Source organism: Neomonachus schauinslandi, chromosome 15 (assembly GCF_002201575.2).
Source record: "Neomonachus schauinslandi chromosome 15, ASM220157v2, whole genome shotgun sequence".
Taxonomy (NCBI): Eukaryota; Metazoa; Chordata; class Mammalia; order Carnivora; family Phocidae; genus Neomonachus; species Neomonachus schauinslandi.
Genome location: NC_058417.1, coordinates 9,414,707 through 9,435,112, shown reverse-complemented (window position 1 = coordinate 9,435,112; position 20,406 = coordinate 9,414,707). Strand labels below are relative to the sequence as shown.

At 55.3% G+C, this 20,406-nt stretch overlaps 1 protein-coding gene, 1 long non-coding RNA gene and 3 other non-coding genes across 5 annotated transcripts; 4 read left to right on the top strand and 1 right to left on the bottom strand.

Moving 5' to 3' along the window:
* Positions 1-1,022: 1,022 nt before the first annotated feature.
* On the top strand, positions 1,023-4,218 carry LOC123326743. The gene is made up of 5 exons (XR_006541289.1): positions 1,023-1,028; positions 1,250-1,344; positions 1,476-1,604; positions 2,074-2,155; positions 3,064-4,218. It is a non-coding gene; the product is annotated as an uncharacterized LOC123326743 (long non-coding RNA).
* LOC123326783 lies at positions 1,401-1,471 on the top strand. The gene has a single exon (XR_006541324.1). It is a non-coding gene; the product is annotated as a small nucleolar RNA SNORD49 (small nucleolar RNA).
* Positions 1,921-1,991, top strand: LOC123326782. The gene has a single exon (XR_006541323.1). It is a non-coding gene; the product is annotated as a small nucleolar RNA SNORD49 (small nucleolar RNA).
* On the top strand, positions 3,264-3,336 carry LOC123326796. Its single transcript, XR_006541337.1, has one exon. It is a non-coding gene; the product is annotated as a small nucleolar RNA SNORD65 (small nucleolar RNA).
* Positions 4,219-5,274: 1,056 nt separating the features above from the next.
* LRRC75A (leucine rich repeat containing 75A) lies at positions 5,275-19,648 on the bottom strand. The gene is made up of 4 exons (XM_021694521.1): positions 19,640-19,648; positions 17,896-18,024; positions 8,135-8,250; positions 5,275-5,911 (listed from the first exon to the last, which is right to left on the bottom strand). Exons 1-4 carry the CDS (start codon positions 19,646-19,648, stop codon positions 5,371-5,373), a joined length of 795 nt encoding a protein of 264 aa, XP_021550196.1. The 3' UTR covers positions 5,275-5,370.
* Between the last annotated feature and the right edge of the window lie 758 nt (positions 19,649-20,406).

Below are 20,406 nucleotides of genomic sequence, written 5' to 3'. Positions count from 1 at the left end.
TAACCCCGAATTTCCAGACACCTCATCCCGGATACCCCTGCTGCCCCCCATGCTCTCCTTAGCACTTTTACCAAATTCTTCAGGCAGACTGATGAACCTGTGTAATCTGACCCCCTGACTTGGCTCTTGCTGGAAGCCCCCGCCCCACCATTTAAATCCTTCAAATTCTAAGACCGGAAAGTTGTCTCGCGGTAGCTTTTCCAGTTTTCTCCAGTCCAAATGAATTGCTCTCCCTTGGTGGAACGCGTGTTTATAAAATGCGTATGCACTGAATAGTTTTTAAGTGGCAGCGACCCGAGCTCGTGCAAAGGCTGAAAGGAAAGCATTTGCGGACAGGGAGAGGTTGCCATCGCCGGTGGGTTGGGGAACGGATGCAGGAGTCCTAAGGCATCAGGAGAAAAGGGGTGGAGAGGGTGGTAGTGGTACCAGCTAAGACGTCTGCTCGCTCCTTAGGGGTCATCCTCAAGGGGGTGATGAGAGCTGTCAGCGCGCAGAGGTTCTGAAAGCCTCGGTGGATATTCGGAAATAGCCGTGGGGAGAGAGCGGACGGGCAGCAAGAAGAATTAGATAGAAGCAGCTACTATTTTATGAATGCTTGCTGCCTGCCAAGGCTCTGCAGGGTTTCAAGTGTCGTATCTCACGTGATCCTCAGAACAACCTCTGCAGGGCCGGTAGCTTCATTTACCACACGAACAATCGGAAGCTCACAAAGGCTGAGTAATCTGCCCCAAAACATGCAGCTAAAGGGAGACCTCGGTCGCAACGTCCCTCCAGCCCCTGCGCATGCGCCCTGAAACACTCCGGGCGCCGCGGGACCCAGAATTCCCGGGGCCATGGAAGAGACCACCGGCTCCAACGGAGGGGGGTGTCCCGGGGTGATGCGGCGGAGTCTGCGTCGTCAAATGGGCTGGAAGTTCCCGTGAGTCTTTGCCAGTATTAACCTCCCTCCTGTGAGGAATGGAATGTTCCGACTCCTTAAAGGGCCGGGCCGCAGCTGAAGCGACCTTTCTATTATCGTGATAATGGAGGTAAGTGGTGTGTGTAGTTGGGCCTAGTAGCTGGCGGCAAGGGCGAAGGAGCTAAAGGCTTCTTAATTCCTGGGAAGAAGTTTTCGGGAAGCTTCGTGGGGGCGCACGGCGGCTCCCTAAAGCGCGTGTCCGGGCTTCGGGGCGGGCGCCGCCGTGGGGGAGAGTCGCGCAGGGCCGCCGGGGGCCGAGGCTCAAGGCCCGCGCGCGTGTCTGTCCGGCAGGGCCGCCGCTGTCGTCTCAGGAGCCTGAGGTCCCCGATGGCCGGGCCCCCGCTCCCCGGACCCGGCGTGGGGGTGCGCCAACCCCGGAGGACCGGGTGAGTGCGGCCCGGGGGGAGGTTTGGAATGGGACCGCGAGGAGGGCGTGCCCGACTGTGCTGATGATACTGGGATTAGGAAGTGCCGTCAGAAGCGATAACTGACGACTTTGATGCGTGTCTGACCGCAGTCGCCGAAGCCTCAACGGTCTGGTTGAACATCGCTGCCGCAGCCTGCCCTTAACGCGTGTCACCCTCCATGTCCCAGGTGGCAGATCCCTTGCAGCGCCTTCAAGCCGGGAGCGGCCTCCCACCCTGAGGTAGGACCCAGCCTGGGCAGGGTTTGTAACACCTAACTTTGTTTTTCAGTCTTTGTTAGTAAATGCACTGGAGTCGGCTGCTACTTTACAGTTTTATGCATTGGGCAGTGCATAAAATTGCGTACATAGCATGGAGCCTCAAGTGGAAATTGGAGGCGGCTACTCCTAACCTGGAACTATTTCAGTCGCAGCTATAGCCGGAGATAAACTCCCAGTTAAAATGCAGCGTCCTGGTTGGTTCCCAAGCAATTGTGACTTAATCCCAGGTCCTGTTCCAGGTTTCTGGAGCAGTACTGGGGAGCGGGGAGGTGTTGACTGCTCTGATGATATCACTTATAGGAAGTGCCGTCAGAAGCGATAACTGACGATAACTGTACCTGGCTGACTGCAGTCAACAAGGCCTCCCCAGCTGCCGCCGCCCTGGAGTAGGTTGGTTTGAACAGTGACCTTTTCTCGTCTATTCACCCAGGTTGCAGAAGAGTGTGGGGTCGGCAGTGTGTGATGAGATCAGCAGCAGAGCGTTCGGGGGGTGAGCACTGGCCTGCCTTGAGGTAAGCTTGATCGGTGGGACAGATTGCATAGCTGTTGTAAAGTTGTACAGAGATGATGTAAAGTTCCGGGTAGGTTGGGTAGGGGCACTTTGATCTGGTTAACCTATTAACTTGCATCAGCGTAGCCCTTGACCTTTATCGACAGTATCCCAGAGACACTGATTATGGTTCATGGTGGCAGCGGAGCGGAGGGCAGAGGAAACCCAGGAGTTCTTGTTACCTCACTGCTGTAAAATCCTGAGGTGTAGCTTGCCTCATCCCTGAAGATGACAGCTTTAGGTGTGTGATGTTTAAAACGATGGGATGAGGGTGCCTGGGTGGCTCAGTTGGTTAAGCTACTGCCTTCGGCTCAGGTCATGATCCTGGAGTCCCAGGATCGAGTCTCGCTTCGGGCTCCCTGCTCAGCGGGGAGTCTGCTTCTCCCTCTGACCCTCCTCCCTCATGCTCTCTGTCTCTCATTCTCTCTCTCTCTCTCTCAAATAAATAAATAAAATCTTTAAAAAAAAAAAAATTAGGGCGCCTGGGTGGCTCAGTTGGTTAAGCGACTGCCTTCGGCTCAGGTCATGATCCTGGAGTCCCGGGATCAAGTCCCGCATCAGGCTCCCTGCTCAGCAGGGAGTCTGCTTCTCCTTCTGACCCTCCCCCTCTCATGCTCTCTCTCTATCTCATTCTCTCTCTCAAATAAATAAATAAAATCTTTAAAAAAAAAAATTTAAAACGATGGGATGAAATGAGGTTGCAACATCTAGAGAAGCCAGTTAGGACGTGTGGACTTAACATGGCTTCATTTACAAAAAAACACCTCCAGCAGGTTCTTGAGGGCTCCTGAGATGAACTGGAATTTGTATTTGAGGCTATCATGATCAAAACTGCTATCTTTTCTGCCTCCTCCTCTGCTGCCTATCTAGGGGTGCCTTAATTCGTTCCCCCAGGTTTTGTGTGCTGAGGTGCTCAAGAATGGTGGTCTGTGGTGTGGAGTTTTGAAGCTGGAGGCGGCAGCCCTTTAGCCTCAGAAGAGGTAAGCTTCCATCGACAAGGACCCCTCCTCCCATGGTGGAATGAATAAGCGGCTAGTATCATTAAAATTGATTTTCAGAAAAAGGATATCAAATGATGAAATCACCCAAAATAGCTGGAATTACCGGCAGATTGTGTAGTGGTGAACGTATGGTTTTCTGAAGATAACCTTTTTATGCTGTGAATAGCTGTTGGGTGGAGTAGAAAGTGACACTGATACTTAGTTTCTTTGCAGGCTGTTTTCTCAGAGAATGGTCAGCCATGCTGCAGCAGGGGAAGAACTTGAAGTTTCAAGGACCAGTGGTCACCATACCATCAGTTTGGACTGAAACCCTAGGCTTCAACAGTTGGTGTGGAAACAATGCTTAACTTGTGCTGAGATTCAGAGGCCATTCTCTTACCAACAGAGCCAACAAATGTGTTTGGCAAACTTGCTAGGGTATTACGCTAGGATAGGCACTGTTGGTGTCATTGAATTCATGAGCTTTCTAGTAATGTATTATAAATACTATATTTTTAGCTCCCCTGCCCAAAGAGAGCTTCTATACCTGTAAATTTTGTATAAATTTGTTCTGTCAGGTGAGGGACTGAGTTCTTTAAGCTGCAAATGTATTTCTTCCTGAAACTGATACTTCTGTGCAATTACCACAAACTGCAATAAAGGATGGTCTTTAGTCCTGGTTTTTAAAAATGTGTATTTGAAGAAAAAAATTTGGTCACTGCTGTCAAATAAGCAGTCCAGGTGTTAGCACTTGTCAGCTTCTCCATGGTCAGTCTAAGCTGTTTCCCCTCTGTAACAACTTTAGACTTGAGGGTAAAAGTTCCAAAGCATTTAAGGCATCCACACCTTTGATTCCAGTCTGCCTTTGGGCTGTGTCCTTATGCATAGCCTACCTCCGGAAGCTCTGTACTACGCTCAGCCAAGCACCTGGACAGTGGCAGGCAGGGTCCCCATAGTGTGGCTCTTCACCCAGCCCGTCTTGGTGCCTTCCTGAGTTGGGCTCTCACCTACTGGTCAGTGGGCTAGAGGCTGGACAGGCCATGCTTCCCAGCTGTCTGCTGTTTGCCTGAGTGGTCTGGTCACCACTGTGGGTATCTAAATTTTCTTAGGTAAAAGAAAGGTTGGTCTCCAGTCTCCCTGGACCTGAAGCCTTTGTCTTGGTTCTAGGGCTTATTGTGCCTAGAAGGGATTTTCAGCTGGTAGGTCTTGAGTAGGGGGAAGAGAGGGTGAAAACCATTGTTCACACACTCCTTGGGAACCTCTAGTTTCTCCCTGTCTCCTAGCTTTCTTGCTGGGTGGTACTAGATCTGCTAAGAGTTGCAAGTCTAACCTCATTTTCATGGTCTCGGGTTTTTTAGGAGCCTTCCATGATAGGTTTTTGGGAGTGAGCCTGGTTACCCTTGATGACTTCTTTGGGGACTCCACCAGAAACTGAGAAAAAGGTCTTTAAAATCCTTTGAAGGGAAGTACTCTGACTTGGAACACTGCAGCCCTACCAAAGGTCTGGTAGTTTTAGCCTGGGTCGGGGGGGATGGTGGGGGGTTTCTGGGCGCATGCCGTGTATGTGGGCATCCTAGGACACTTGAAGGGTAGAGGGTGGCTGGTCCCCAGGGCAGGGCCTGGAATCCCCGGTGGAAGTGTGGGCTTAAATGGAGGCTGCAACTGGGAAGTGGTTCCTCGGACCCCCCAGGGCTTCACAGGGAGGAGAGGTAGACCACCTTCTAAGATGGGGACTAGGCTCTGGGAGTCTCTGGGGAGCTGGTCAGTGCCTCTACCCCAACCTCCTTCAGCCAGGTGTTAGGGTAGAAAAAAAGGATTCTATCAGGAAATACTGGGTTAGGTGTAGGGCCGAAACTACACTCCATTCCTGGGATAAGTTCTTACCCACATGAGCTCAAGCTTTCATCTCTAAACAGACCACCCACAAATCTGGGGAGGCTGAGGGCTACTGCCCCTCAAGCCACGTAGGATTTCTCAGGACCCAAAAGGCAGATGAGATTGACAAGAGGGGGTAGTGGAGAGGACTGAAGGGAAGAATTACACAGCCCCCTTCCCAGATGCTACAGTCTGGCTCCAGTGAGTGGGGCTGCCCAGGCCAATTTTGGGTGATCGCCTGAGGCCCCCAGTGGGGGCCCCCTCGCCTGCCTCAGTCATCCTACCCCACCGGGACTCCCTGGTGAGGACCCCCACTTCTGTGTCATGTCTGAACTGCACCTACAGTCTCCCTGCCCTCATGGTCTTTGGCAGGATCCAGAGGGCCTCCCCCAGGGTCATCCTGGCCCACTGTGCCATCGCGGGCCTCCTCCCCACTGCCCGGGCCCTCGCCCAGCTCCAGGATGGTGGGTAGATGGCCCTGCTTCGGGGAGCGCTTGCGCAGGCTGAGCAGGAAAGGCTGGGGCAATGAAAAGATGTCCACATTGTTGCCCAGGTCGATCCACGTGACGTTGGGGAACTTGCTGGGGTCCTTGAGGGTGTCGGTGAGGTCACGCAGCAGGGCCCGCGTCAGCCGGTTGCCGTTGAGTGCTAGCGTGGTGAGGCGGGGCAGTGTGCTGAGCACGGGCAGCAGCTGCAGGACCATGTCATCCGTGAGGCCCGTGAAGCCCAGCTCCACACTATCCACCTGCTCCCCGCAGCGCTGCAGGTAGCTGGTCACCCGCTCCAGGTCCCGGGAGGTCAGCGGGATGCCTGACAGGTCCACGGTATTGTCCGGAGGGCTCCCAGCCAGGAGAGCCTTGAGGCTGCGGGGGAGAAGCGACAAGCCAGGTTCAAGCAAGTGGGGCCGGCCTTCTGGACGCAGCAGTGGCCAGCACTGAACTCTGCTCTGCGGCTCCAGGGATGGGAGAAACCAAAGATCTCTGGTCCCCGGCACCACCTCGCATCTCAGCCTGGCTGGGCCCAGCTGCCCAGAACTTGAGGGACCATGGGGGAAAGACCCAGAGGTTTCTGCAGTGACTAAGGGTACATTCTAGGGCCGTAGTGCCTGGGTTTGCATCTTAACTCTTCTTCCTACTCGCGTGAGCTCTAATCAGTTCCCTAACTTCTCTGTGCCTCACTTACTTACCTGAACAAGGGAGCTAATTGAGTACCGCAGAATTGTTAACAAGAAATAATGGATGCAGAGCATTTAGAACAGTGCCTTGTGTACACGAGAATGATGAGTGAATATTTGCTGATGACATGAATCATCTAGACTGAGCTTCCTGCTTCCCCAAGAGCAGCACAAAGTCTCTTGAGGCCTGTGTTCCAAGACAGTCTTGCCCACCAGATGGGCAATCCTTAGGGAGAGCCCTTAGGGGAGGGTGCAGGGGCTCTGAGCCTGGGGGGGGGCGGTAGCTGCTGACTCCTGGAGGCTCAGGGCTCTGCACTCCCTTCCACTCCCTGCCATCTGGTACTCCTTGCTCTTCTTCCTGGTCCATGCTCTGTGGCCAGAGCTGCCCATTTCCAGGTACCCCAGACAAGCCCTGGGGTCCTAACAGTGGGAGAGAGGAAGGTAGAGGGGGCTCACAGCCTGTTTCAAGAACACAGGTTAACATTAGCAGCCCAAGGATCACGCCTTGGACTGCCTCTTGGCAAAACAACGTTAAGTCTCTATCCTCGAGATCTGAAGCTGGAAGGCTGCTTACAGCTTCCTCCTCTTGCCTCTCAGAGCGTGACCTCTAAGTGCTTGAAACATTGCGGGGCATTTGTTCAGGGTGACCGAAGGACTGGCTGTGGTCAGTGTCACTAATAAAGCAGACCCATCACACCTCGGAGATAGGTAGCGTGTGGTTAACAACCTGAGCCTGGGGTTTGAATCCAGCCCTGCCCCCTAGCAGCTGGGTGATCGTGGCCAGTCAAATGGCAACAGTAACATCCCCTACCTCATTCACTCCTTCAGCAGGGGTTTTTAAGCTCCTGCTGTGTGTCAGGCACTGTCCTAGGCACTGGCTAGTGTGATGGGAAGCCTCCCGAGGGGAGTAAGGCTTTTGAAATGAATGGACGAAGCCTGCAGGAGTGCTGGGGAGACAGAAGAGGAGGCTCCTGGATTCCAGCAGAGCTCACGTTTCTAGCTTTTCAACCCTAAAGAACTAGGTCACAGACTCCTCATGGCATTCCAGGTCCCACGGGTCCTCCGGCTCTGCTCTGTCCCCATGTACAGCTCCTGACTTCAGCCCAGTTGGAGCCCCATCCTCGACTCACTCTCTTCCTTCACCTGGGGATGCATTCCAGGATCCAGCTCCTCTCCTGGCTTCGGGGTGGAAGAGTCCAGAAGGGAAAGAGGAACCAGAGCTCTTGTCAGTGAGGGAGGGCAGTCCTGTCCCTACCCAGTCTAGGGGAAGGACACAAGCCATTCTGCCCCATGCTCATGTACAAGAAAAGCAGGGGTGCTCCCTCCAGAAAGCCTAACGTCCTAGGCTCCCCTTTACTTGCTTCCAACGGTGCTAGCTGTCTCCGCCCACAGGTTCTGTGTCCCATGTGCCCCCAAACCCCCAATCTTCTTCAGGGGGCCATAAAAACCCTTGAGGCTTCTCACTGCTGCGTGGCCCAGGGGCATGGCTGGGGTCTGGGTCAACCTAGGAGATATCCAGGAGAAATAGGGGATCCAGTGGGAGTGCCCACATTTGGCACACCAGGAATCAGAAGGCCTCATGTCTTCCTCCCCACCCACCCCTTCTGAATGGGCCCAGACTCCCCGGTTCCCAACCCACAGACCAGGGAGGGCCCCACCGGCAGCTCCCCTCATGGCTCATGCCCACCCGGAATGCCCTCCTGGCTCCTCTCTCCACCCAACCCTGAACTCTCCTTCAATCTCACCTCCTTCAGGCACCTTCCAAGGCAACACCCCTGGCTCTAGCTCCTCCATGCACCCCTGGGAGGGAGTGCTGTGTAGCCCAGCCTGGCATGGATTCGCTCTGGGCTGCCCTTCTAGGAGGAGGCCGGGCGGGGGCAGGGAAGATCCGGCTCAGGTGACTGAGACTCACCAGGCCTGCGGCTTCCTCTTCACCAGCCCCCGGTGCCGCCTCCACTGGGAGTGGGGGCTCAGGTGGTAGGTCAGCTGCCGGCATAGCTTCTCCATAGCGCCCAGCGCATCGCCTTCCTGCAGAGACAACCACAGGCAGGAGGCCCCTGAGTCACTGGAACGGGCCGGGGAGACCAGGCGCTCCCCTCTGGCTTCCTGTCTCCATGGGATGAGCATGGCACCCCCAGGCTGAGCTGGAGGACGTTTGCTCTGCTGGCTCCTGCTGGGCCCCCTTAGCAGAAAGCAGTTGCTTGCAAATTGATCTGCACAATGGCTCTCCCTGGTTTCTGCAAATTAGTTGCTATCGTGGCAAAATTGAGATTGATCTAAAACTCTACATTCACAATCTGACAGTTGACCAGAGCTGAGTGCTGGCTGATCCCTGATCCAATATTCATCATGGTCCCTGCCTCTCCCCAGTGGCCAGGGCCGTTCTGCTCACTCGTTTGCTCAACAAAGGTTTACTGAGCACCTACTAGGTGCCAGGCAATTGTTCTAGGCAAGAAGAAGAAAGGGAAATATTTTTATGATGTCACAAGTGGGAAAATAAACAAGTGAGGAGTCCAGGTCTTTTCCAGCACAGTTCATTCATCTACTGTAATCTGTCTGGCCCATCAGCATTTTTTTAAATTTATTTTTTAAAATATTTTATTCATTTATTTGAGAGAAAGAGCGTGTGAGTGAGAGAGCAGCAGAGGGAGAGGGAGAAGCAGACTCCCCACTGAGTCGGGAGCCCGATATGGGGCTCGATCCCAGGACCCTGAGATCATGACCTGAGCTGAAGGCAGTCGTTTAACCAACTGAGCCACCCAGGTGCCCTAACATTTTTCTTTTTTTTTTTAAATAAGCTCTACACCCGATGTGGGGCTTGAACTCATGACCCCGAGAACAAGAGTCGCATGCTCTACCGACTGAGCCAGGCGCTGCAGGCCCGTCAGCTTTTGCGAAACCCTGGGCATTATGTCCTGAATTGTGTCCCACCCAAGTTCTTAAATTTAAGTCCTCAACCCAGGTATCTCGGACTGTGACTATATGTGGAAATAGGGCCTCTAGAGAGCAATTCAGTTAAAATGAGGTCATTTGGGGTGGGCCCCAATCCAAAATGACTGGTGTCCTCATGAAAAGAGATTAGGTCACAGACACGCATAGAGGAAAGACCATGTGAGGACCCTGGAGAAGCCAAGGAGAGGACTCAGAAGCAACCAGCCCTGCCAACACCTTGATCTTGGACTTCCAGCCTTCACAGCTATGAGAAAATAAACTTCTGTTGTTTAAGTGGTATTTTGTTATGGAGGCCCTGACAAACTTACGTTGGGTTAATGTGTGCAGCAGAGAGATGCTAGAGACTCCATCTCCATCCCAAGGGAAGTCAACTCAATAGACAGTCACCAAGCCCTGGGGGAGGGGGGTGCCAAGAGCGTGTGAAGTTCAACCACAAGCTCACGTCCAGTGCCTGGCACACAGTGAGCACTCAATAAAGGTCAGCTTGACGGTTGTTACCATCATCACTCTGCTAATGGAGACTCAGCATATTAAGTACTTAAGAGCATGGACTCGGAGATAAACCGTGTGGATATGAACCCTTGCTTTGCTACCTCCTCTGTGACCTTGGGCAAGTCACTTGACCTTCAATCCTCCTCCGTGAAGGGATAACAGAACCCAACTCATGGGGCATTTTGTGAGAATGCAATGAGTCACTATTTGCAGAGGGCTGTGACTGTAGCTCAGCTCACAGCAAGCTCTGCAGGAATGCTCACTACCTCAGTAACTAGAAGAGCAACAAAGACATGCAAAACTCTGGCAGGGTAAAGGGGATGACTCCTCCCCCCAAGGCTCACATGTGCGTTGGGGTTTTCAGGGCGGATGGGTTCGTGATATTTGCATGGAGAGAAGAAACAAGAGGCATCCCCGAGTGAGGAGGAAATGTGTGCAAAGGTTTGGGTGTTGGGGGTGTTACAGGAGCAGGGGACAATCTGGGGTCTGGTCACTTCTCGCCACCTCCACGGCTACCACGTTGGTCCAAGCCACTGTCATCTGTCACCTGGATTGCTGCACACGGACCTTACGCTAGGACTTCATGGAATTCCCACAACACCCCAGAGCTGAACTGCTTTCATTAGCCCCATTTTACAGAGGAGGAAACTGAGGCATAGAGAGCAGGGCTGGAGCTGTTGGAAAGGCAAGAGAAGAAGACCCTGAGGACGGGAGACGAGAGGGAGAAGAGGTAGGAAAAGGGGGTGTTGAGGATCCGAAGAGGTGAAGCATCTGAGCAGGGATCCAGGAGACAGAGGCTCAAGACGGAATAGAATCGGTGTAGACAGCACCTCTGGTCTCTGGTTCTCCCAGGACCTCACTTCCTCCTGCCCCAGCCTGCCTGTCTGATAAATGTCACCTGTCGCTTCAGGCGATTACACTCGCATTCCCTGGGTTGCCGTGTTCTGATTCTAGAGCTTAGTTTCTTGCTGAGCCTCCTCGTACGGGTGTGTGAGATGGGAAGCAGGAAAAGCAGACAAGGGCTCAATGGAGGAAGAAGAGCAGGATCACGTTTGCATTTTGGGACTGTCCCTCTGACAGGGAGTGGTTCAGGGCCAGTCCCATCTGCTTTGTGTGGTTTGGGGCACCCCTGCCAGGCCTGCAGAAAGCCCCGAAAGTGATGGGGGCCCGCACACTGGACTGCCAGTGCGCGGGATGGAGAGGGTGTGGGCAGGGCGGGGATAAGGAAGGATCCAGGCTTTGGGCTTGGGACCTGGGTAGAAGGCAAGGGGCTCCGGGAGAGAAGGGGATGAAAAGGCAGGACAGGGGAATGCGCGGCTCATTTGGAACCACGTGGAGTTTGAGGGGCCTAGGGACCCCTCCTGGGAGATGCAAATGGATTTATGAGGCTGGGGCTCAAGACACATTCACCAGCCTCTGATTTACCCCCTGGCCGTGGAATGAGCTGACGGGGGAAAGGGGAGGACACACCGGACCTGAAGGGATGGACAAGGCACAGTGTAGCCAAGGGCACCAAGGAGAAGAAGGGCTGGCGGGACTCCAGTGAGGAGGCCTTGGCCAGAAGAGGCTCAGGGAGGGGCGGTCATGGGGGGGCCCGGTGAAGGCCAACTCTGGAGGCCAAAGGGAGGATGGGAGGTGACAGCAGAGATGGCGCATTGAGAGCTTCTTCACTTGGGGCCCTTGCACCCTGGAATCACCAAGGAGCTTTTAAAAACCCTGCCTGGGCCACCCCCAGCAAGGGTGGGCATCTTGCACGCAGGGATTTTTTTTTTAAAGGCTCTACGGATGATTCCTGTGGCGCCAAGTTGGAGAAACACCAGTTCAAAAGCTTCAGAGACAAGAAGGACGGAGGGAGGGAGAGGTGGCACTGGGTGGTCGGCCCAGCTTCACTCCTGGGACCACCCCGGGACCAGAACATCGCCACTCTCCCACGGCACCTGCTCCAACTCAGCTTCGGCTGCTCGTTCAGCCACTTCCGGGGGGCGGCGGGCGTGGGAGGGGGGTGTCATCCTCTGGGCCTGGGCTGTGAAGAGAGAAACAAAGAGAGGAAAAGGCGGCAAAGCAGCCGCCGCAGTGCGCCGGCACTGCCACAAGGGGGCAGCTGTGTGCAGGGCGCCGCAATGGGTTGACCGCGCACGGCCGTTCCCCGCCTGGGAGACTGAGCAAGCCTGTTTCCTCACCAACAAGGACAACAGATACGGTCACCTCACAGGCGATTTGAGACGCAACGTGAGCTCGTGTCCTCACAGAAGTGAGAGCTCCCTTCTGTTCGTCTGGGCTACGTGAACAACGGCTACCGTTTACTGCGCCTCTGCTCTGTTAGGCGTCGCCCCTGCGCTTCCTGCACGAGCTCTTCACAATCCCGTAACTCGCAACGATCCTATGAAACGGGCGCTACCATTACCCCCACTTTACAAATGAGGGAACGGAGGCACAAAGAAGCTGACTACACTGGCAAGCCCCACAGCTTGTGAGATGGAATCAGGACGCAAAAGCCCGGCTCCGAGGCTGGCATCCTTCCCAACCTGCCATCCCGCCCTGCGCTGCCCTCCCGGTGATAAATCTTTGGCCTAGGTGGGTTCGAGGTGTTTCTATCATTTGCAAGCCCATCTAATTCCGCCCCCCCCCCCACAACTCCGTGGAGTTTTCGAAGCCCCCTCCAGGTCTCCCTCGCACGGAGAAGAGGACAAAGCAGGACTGGCTCAGAGCTGGAGAAGGAGAGGGTGGGGAAGGCAGGGGCTGGAAGGGGAGGGAGGCTCAAAGTGGTGAGGCCCAGCAGCCCCTTTGGGCAACCAGACCCCATGCCAAGCTGCAGCTGATTGGTCCAGAAGCGGGCACTGGCAGAGCGCAGCCTACCAGCCCTTTCCTGGCGACGAGACACACCCCCGTCCGCTCCCAGGGCTGGACGCCGCCGCCGAGTAGACTCAGAGCCCCGAGAATGGAGAGGGAGGTCCGGGGGAGCCGAGAGGAGGGATGGAGAGATGCCTGCCCTGCGTTTCGTCTGTCCTTGTGGCCCCTCCTTCCAAGCTTGGCTGCCTTTGGGCCCCATGGGGCCCCTGGGTATCAGGATAAATTCTCTTCCTAGCTTGACGCGCAACAGAACCCTCACCCACACCCGAGGCTCAAAGGCAGTTTGTGGAATCAATTCTGCCGCTCTTCCTGCCACCCATGGAAAAGGAAGAAGGAAGGAGAGGGGCATGATGCAAGTCTGGGGTGGTTGGGCTTCGCAGGGTGGAGCGAGGGGCCCGCAGCACTGCCCCCCCCCCCCCGCCCCGCCCCGCCTCTGCCCAGGGCCCTGGAGAGGACCCTGAGGGACACTCACTGACTTATCAGGAAAGATGCTCAAGGCAGACTGCAGTCCCACAAGCACCCGGACCCTGCTCCACCTCTCACCTGTCAGATGGTGACTCCCACCTGCCATCTTGGCTTCCCCAGGCCCCTTTGTACGCTTCCCCCAGACCCCAAACAAGCACAGCCCGCCGCTACTGGGAGCCCAAAGGCTTCCCTCACTCATTCATAAATTCATTCATCAGATATTGAATGTCCTTCCTCCTACAAGCTGGATGCTCCTCCGGATATGGGGAGACTTGCTGGGCTTTGCCTTTACTCCCTACCCTGGGTCCATTCTCTGCTCTTCTCGGTGCCTGGAAGGCTGAACTCTATAGACAGCACCGCTGGCCCTCCTGCCCCGGCTTCCGGTTGGGCTCAGCTAATGAGAGTGATTGGAGTGAGATCCGAGGGCAGGAGGAAAGATCCTTCCCATTCTCACCCTCCCGGCTTTAGCCTGTGGTGTGGCAGCCAGCCTCCGAGACGGCCCCCACGGATCCTCGCCTCCTGTCATTGCTCCCTCCCGTAGTCTGCTGCACTGCATCAGGGTTGATCTGGGCGATGCATAGAATGTGGCGAGGTCATAAAAGACACTGTGGTGTCTGCCTTCCTCTTTTCTTGGATCCCCTGCTCTGGGATAAGCCAGCTACCCATCGTGAGAAAAGCTCAAGCGGTCCTACGGAGAGACCCACATGGCAAGAAACTGGGGCCTCCTGTCAGCAGCCAAGGAATGCGCCAGCCCGGAAGGGGGCCTGCCACTCTCTGCCAAGCCTGTAGATCCCTGTAGCCCTGGCCACTGTCTTGAGGGACCCTAAGCTAGAACTACCTAGTCACGCTACAGAGACTGCACAGGGATAAATGTCGACTGTTTTAAGCCACCGAGTTCTGGGGTCATTTGCTACACACAATAGAAAATACAGCACGATTCTGGAAAAGGTGTTCTCGGCTCTGGTCATGGCTCCGGTCATGGCTTGTACCCATGGCCTCTTTCTGATAACAGCTTCCTACTGCTGCTAGTTTTTGGGGTGTCTCAGTATCCCCCGTTGGTTTCCTTCCTCCTGCCCACAACCCTGGAAATAGTCCCATTATTAAACTCCCAAAAATTCACAATGGAATGTGCTGGCCCGCTTCCCGCCAGGGCCCTGCCTGATGCAAGATGTAACTACGAGCAAGACAGATGTCATCTCCTGTCCCTTTGGCAATACTGCTGTTCGCATGGGGGAAGGCAGACAATATGCCAGCTGACAAATAAATAAGCCAGATGACTTGGGAGACCAGTGAGTGAAATGAAGCCGTCAACAGGGCACGGGCTGATGGGGGGGAGCTGTGTCAGCGAGGCTGGTCACAGAAGGTTCTGGAGAGGCGACCGTGAGGCTGAGCCTGAATGGAGGAGCCGGGGAGCCCAGGCAGAGGTGGCAGCAAGGTCCCTGGAGGTAGGAGAGGACCTGGATGCTCCAGGAACCGAGAGGAGGCCCACGGGGCCAGAGCCGAGTGAGCAGAGTGGAGAGGATGAGACAGGAGATTCAGGCGGGGCCACGAACGGGGTTTGGGTTTTAGTGAAAGTACGACACCAACCCACGTGGAAGGCTTCTCAGCGAGGTACTTAGGTGATCCAATTTCCCTTGCAGATTGCTCCCTGGCTGCTCCCGGAGCACAGAGGGCCAGGAGGCATGGTGGGATGTGCGGGGCTGGCGCTGGGGCCCAGGGAAGGAAGGGGTCTCTGAACTTTCCCGCTACATGATCTGTGCTGATGGTGGGATGAGTTTTGGGTGGGGGAGGGGTGGCGAATCAGGGACACCCAGGCAGAGATGTCCAAGAGGGGGGTGACTTTTGAGCTGGAAGCTGGGCTGTGGATGGATCACACACAGTCATGGGAGGGATGGGGTTTTGCCTGTCCCCTCCTTCTCGGGGCACACACAGACCCACCGCCTTCTAGGGCCTAGGCCCATGTCCAGCTGGGACACAGGAGGGGACTTTGAGTAGGCTGGGACTCATTTGAGGGGGTCATCTTGCTGGTGGAGTTATTGGTCTGGTGGATGCTTCACCGAGATTGGACGAGGAAGGGCTATTTCCTTTGTCTCATGTCTCCACTGAGGGCGATGGCCCCTCATGGCTGATGGTCTTGACATCTCTGATCTGAAGTTCTCAGATGAAAGAGCTAAGAACAGGAAGTCCTGGCCAGCCCCGAGCCAGCTCAGGTTTTGGGGATGGTGCAATCAGGGGCTGTCCTTATTCCCAGCTCCGGGGCCCCAGAACCAGGACCTCCCACCCTGGCCTCAACCACAACCAGGACAGTCCTTCCAAAGGGCCTCCCCTGCCTCATGGCCTTGGGTATGGCTAAGGGGAACCAGCCAGGCCCCGGGGCCTCCGACAGGGCTGACACCCCTGGCTGGCTCTGGCAATCGGGAAATCAGAGGCCGGCCCCTCGTTCTCCAAGACTCTGAGGCCACTCCCTGCCTCAGTGTCCCACCACGGACCTGCTGGGTCTGAGCAACCTGCTTGGCCCACGGTGGGTGCTCACTGACTAGGTACAGCTTAGCGTCTGTGTATAGGGTGCTCAGCTGTGCCAGGAACATTCTCCTGAATCAGTTCACTGAACTCTCCAAAGGGTTCTCCAGGAGAGGGTATTGTCATTCGCCTTTGGAGTTGAGGAAAACACAGTTCAGCTAATGAAGCGGCCTGAGAAAGCTACACCCAGGCAGGGGACCCAATGTTTGTGTCCCCCACCCCCCAACTCATAGGTTGAACCCCATCTCAGGGTGATGGTGTCTGGAGGTGGGGCATTTAGGGGGCAAAGTAGGATTAGATGAGGTCATGAGGGTTATAAGAAGAAGCCAGAGAGCTAGCTGGCTTGCTTTCTACCATCGTGAGGCCACAACGAGAAGGTAGCCATCTGCAAACTGGGAAGAGGGCTCTCGTCAGAACTGGACCTTACTGGCTGGCACCCTGATCTTGGACTTCTAGCTTCCAGAACTGTGAGCAACACAATTCTGTTGCTTCTAAGCCACCCAGTCAGGGGGAACGTGTGGTAGCAGCCTGAGCTCAGACCCCTCAGGTACGGCCCCTGTAGTCTCCACCCAGACGGGAGGGGATGGATCTCAGCCCAGAACCCCTTGGGCCACCTGTCCTTCCCGTGTCCTGTGGGTTTGGCATGGGCAGTTACCCACTTGCAGGCCCTTCCTATGTGGAGGGAGGCAGGCCCTCCTCCTCCAGCCCAGATGCAGCCCCACAAGCCCCTCCCCCGCCAAGAGCACTGGGAGCACAGGGGTCCAGCGCCCGAGCACCAGCCTGCACTCTGCCCGGAACTGGGCCCCAAATCACACCTGCGGTGTACCCGTTAGCAGATTGCTTCATTACCTGACTTTGGTCTTCCTCAACTCTAAAGTGGGCATAAAAATAACATCTCTCCAATTGAGCTGCTTCGAGTGCCCTGTGATCTGTCACCCCGTCACCCGTGGGCATGTGAATTCATGTTCCAGAAAAGGCAGAGAGGTCTGGCACCTGCTAGGCCTCGGACAGACCCTGCTCACAGCTTCCCCGAGCTGAGCCAGATAGAATCGGAATGAGAAGTGAAGGTGATTCCAGGCCCAGCTGGTTTCCTGGCGGCTCCTGGCACCAGCCCCTCTCCCCAGGCTTTGAGGCTCCCAGTCTGCCAACCCTCATTACCCGCTTTTTCTTACCATCCCATATTTGAGCCCCACATCCCTGCCTTCTGCTGCATCCCACCACCAGCCCCAACCCACCCCCACACCTGCCCCAGACTGGCTCCCAGCCCTTCAGAGCTCGCTCCTCACCTCAGAGTCTTGGCCCCAGACAGCCCCAGGAGCCAGAGAGAAGGCCCTAGACAAAGGCCCAGATGGAGGCTCAGCTCCAGAGCAATGTTGTAGTGTCTGGCCAAGGGAAGGGTGGGGTTGACCACCACCTCCTCCGTCTTATCCTCAATCCTACTCTGGAAGCAGAAGCTTCCCTCAGGCAGTCCTGGGTCCTGCTCTGGCTTCCTGGAAGCCTTTCTTTTGGAAGCTGCTGGAAATTGAGGATGGGAGAGAAACATTCCAGAGTGGAGCTGCCCTGCCCCACACTGGCCCTCCCCTTCCCTGCCGGGGTCACGATGGGCAGCTCTGGCTAAGCTGGCCCGGCACCCCGCGAGGAAGAGGGGCAGGCCCTTCCATCCAGAAGCTGGCTAAGCAGCACCTGCCCGCGGAGCTTTCCCTTCTCTGCTCTGGAAGCCAGGCAGATGTGGGCATGGGCAAAGTGTAAAATGACATTCAGCCTCAGAGAGGAAGGCCATTGGGAGTGCTGGGGACTGAGGCATCCTGGAGAGCACCAAGCGGGGTCACTGCTGGATTTACATGGCACCTTTGTGCAAATAAGAAAAAGTCCACCTCTGGATGGACACAGCCTTGCGCCAGTGCCTGTAACTTGGTGGCAGAGAGAGGGCTGGATCGGACCTGTCTCCTGCCACCTCGGCGTCTGCCTGTCTTTGTGCAGGGTGCAAGACACACAACTGTACATCGCGGTCCTGGCCCCGCATCACGGGGGTGGTTACTCAGCTCCAGTGCTATAGAAATGGGGGATCCATGCTGCTGGAGCGTCCCATTGTTCGAGGGCAGCTGAATATGGAGAAATGTGTGAAACAGTCTGAGTTTTAAATGTTGGCAATGAGTCCAGATTTAATACCCCCGGCGGCCAAACACAACCTGGGCTGAGAGTGGCATGTGCAGCCCCCACCAGTGGATGCTGGGCCTTACTTAGGACAGGGCGGGCACCTCGGGCCCTGCTGGCCTGTCCTCCTTGGGCCCCGGGCTGTACCGACCAGCCCTCCCTGGACACTGAGCTGCTCTGACCAGAAAGGCGCCCGCCTCACACCCCCAGAGGTGGCCGGCTCAGGCCCAGCTGCCCTACCGGCTTGGGGCAGTGGATGTAACGGGCCAGGCTGATGATGAGGTCGTGTGTGATGGGGTCCACCAGGTTCCGGAAGCTGGCGTAGCGGTACAGAACGTCGTCCAGAGAGGTCGACTCCATGCCCAGGTCCTGCAAGAGTGAAGGACGCCCAGAGGTCAGGGGCGGCCCGGCCCTACCCTTGAGTCCCACCCAACATGCCCAGAACAGCCCCCTGGAGGTGACTTAGGGCTCCCCCCCCCACACCAACACCCTGGCCAGGGAGGAGACCCCCCTTCAAGAAGTTTTCCCAGCTGCAAGAAAGCATCTCAGAACCTCCTCCAGAGGGCCAGGAAAACTCCTGTAGAGATGGCCTTCCCAGTGCATGCATGTCTCCCAAGCCCTCCGACCTCTGGACGAAGACCTCCCCGCCCAACCCAGGACGAAGCCAAAGGTGGGCTGGTCATGGTACTTTCCACATAGAGCAAACCTTGGAAATGGCATGCGTCGTGACCCCCCTGCTCTCTGATAGGGTCCTATGTACTGATACTTGTTTTTTTCATGCTTCTGAGGTCATTTTTACTGCTTCTTATGTAGATGACCCAACCTCAGTGTTCCTTTGCCTTGGAGGGAGTGGGGGTTCTGGATTGTGGGATTGAAAGGGAAAGTGGCCAGGCATCCAGAAGAAAACCCCAGGGCTCCTTTAGAAAGGATATCAAGTAGGAGGGAGGAGAGGGACTCTGGGGGAAAGGGGCCCTGGGTGGGGTGGGGGCAGAGGTTCCCCAAGCCTGAGGAGGGACAAGGGTTTGGGGGGCACCACACACCGAGAGCCCCCGCTGGGAGCCTCTGCAGACACCCTTGCCCACCAGCAAAGGACCCCACGGACTTGGCCAAGAATAGTCACCAGTGTGGATTAGGACCCACCAGTGTGGATTAGGGGCCCTGCTCCAAATGTTCTGGACTGTATAAGACCCCCAAGATTCCTGCAGAACCCCAGGGAAAGAGCAGGCTCCCCAAACATGACTAAAGCTTGAATTCCCCACCAGTCAAGTTGAAACAGCATTAATCGCTTTAGAGAAGCAAAGAAACATGGTTTTCTACCCTAGAGGGTTAGAATAAACTTCATGCCCTCTAGATGTGAAAGAACATGGGTAAACACCGTGACTTTTCTCAGACACCTCTCCCCAGTTCCTGTTGTCCTTGGTGCCTTGCCCAGACCAGACCGTGATAGGAATGATGACATTCCTGCCCCCAGCCCACCCTGAGGACCAAGGGGGCCACTGAGGGTGGACAGGGAAAGCAAGGAGACCCACTTTTGCTGCCCTCACCCTCCAGACCCCTAGGCCCCCAAGCCGCATGCGGAGCTACCCCAGAGGAGGAAGCCTCACAGGCTGGGTGGCCAGAGTCCAGCACCCTGGGGACACGAAATATGTGGCTGATGGGTGAGTCCCAGCAGGGGTTCCCTCCCTGCCATGTCAGTGGGGGATCTTGAACTTTTCCAAACACCTTCCCTGGGTGATTCTTAGAAATCTTTGTTAAGGCAAGTAGGCTGGGCATCATGATTCCCAATTTACAGATGGAGAAACTAAGGCCCAGGATTTCAGGAATGGAATGTACAACATGATGACTATAGTTAACACTGCGGCGTAGGAGATTCGAAAGATGCTAAGAGAGTACACAGCCTAAAAGTTCTCATGGCAAAGAAAAGAACATGTTTTTTTCCTTTTTTTTCTCCCCCTAACTATACGAGGTGAAGATGTTAACTTACTGTGGTCATCGTTTCATAGCGTATGTAATTTCATCATTATGCTGTGCACCTTAAACTTATACAACGCTCTAACTCAGTTATATCCCAGTAACAATGAAAGAAAAAAATCACATATGATACAGATGTTTTTTATTTTTATTTGTTTTTAAAGATTTTATTTATTTATTTGACAGAGAGATAGAGAGAGAGCACAAGTAGGCAGAGAGGCAGGCAGAGGGAGAGGGAGAAGCAGGCTCCCCGCTGAGCAGGGAGCCCGACACGGGGCTTGATCCCAGGACTTTGGGATCATGACCTGAGCCGAAGGCAGACGCTTCACCGACTGGGCCACCCAGGCGCCCCAATAAAGATGTTTTATTTTATTTTAAAAGATTTTATTTATTTATTTGAGAGAGAATGAGACAGAGAGAGAGCACATGAGATGGGGGAGGGTCAGAGAGAGAAGCAGATTCCCCGCTGAGCAGGGAGCCCGACGCGGGACTCGATCCTGGGACTCCAGGATCATGACCCAAGCCGAAGGCAGTCGCCCAACCAACTGAGCCACCCAGGTGCCCATCCAATAAAGATGTTTTAAACAAGAATTTCAGGAATGGTGGGGGTGGGCCTATGCCTCAGCCAGGGGCCCATTTTGGGATTGCTCTGCCGTATTTACCACGGGAGTGAGTTGGGCAGGAGCGGGGCTGGAGGGTGGAGGTGCTGCCCTGAGGTTTGGTGGCTGACATTTCTAAGGGCAAAGAAAGAAAGGGTCTTTGCTGGGGTAATCTGGAGGG

Excerpts from the sequence above, each read along its gene's own strand:
- LRRC75A (XM_021694521.1), bottom strand. Across the intron at positions 8,251-17,895 it reads ACATCCACTGCCCCAAGCCG|GAAGGCGATGCGCTGGGCGC; the intron begins GTAGGGCAGCTG and ends TTGTCTCTGCAG. Across the intron at positions 5,912-8,134 it reads AAGAGGAAGCCGCAGGCCTG|CCTCAAGGCTCTCCTGGCTG; the intron begins GTGAGTCTCAGT and ends TCTCCCCCGCAG.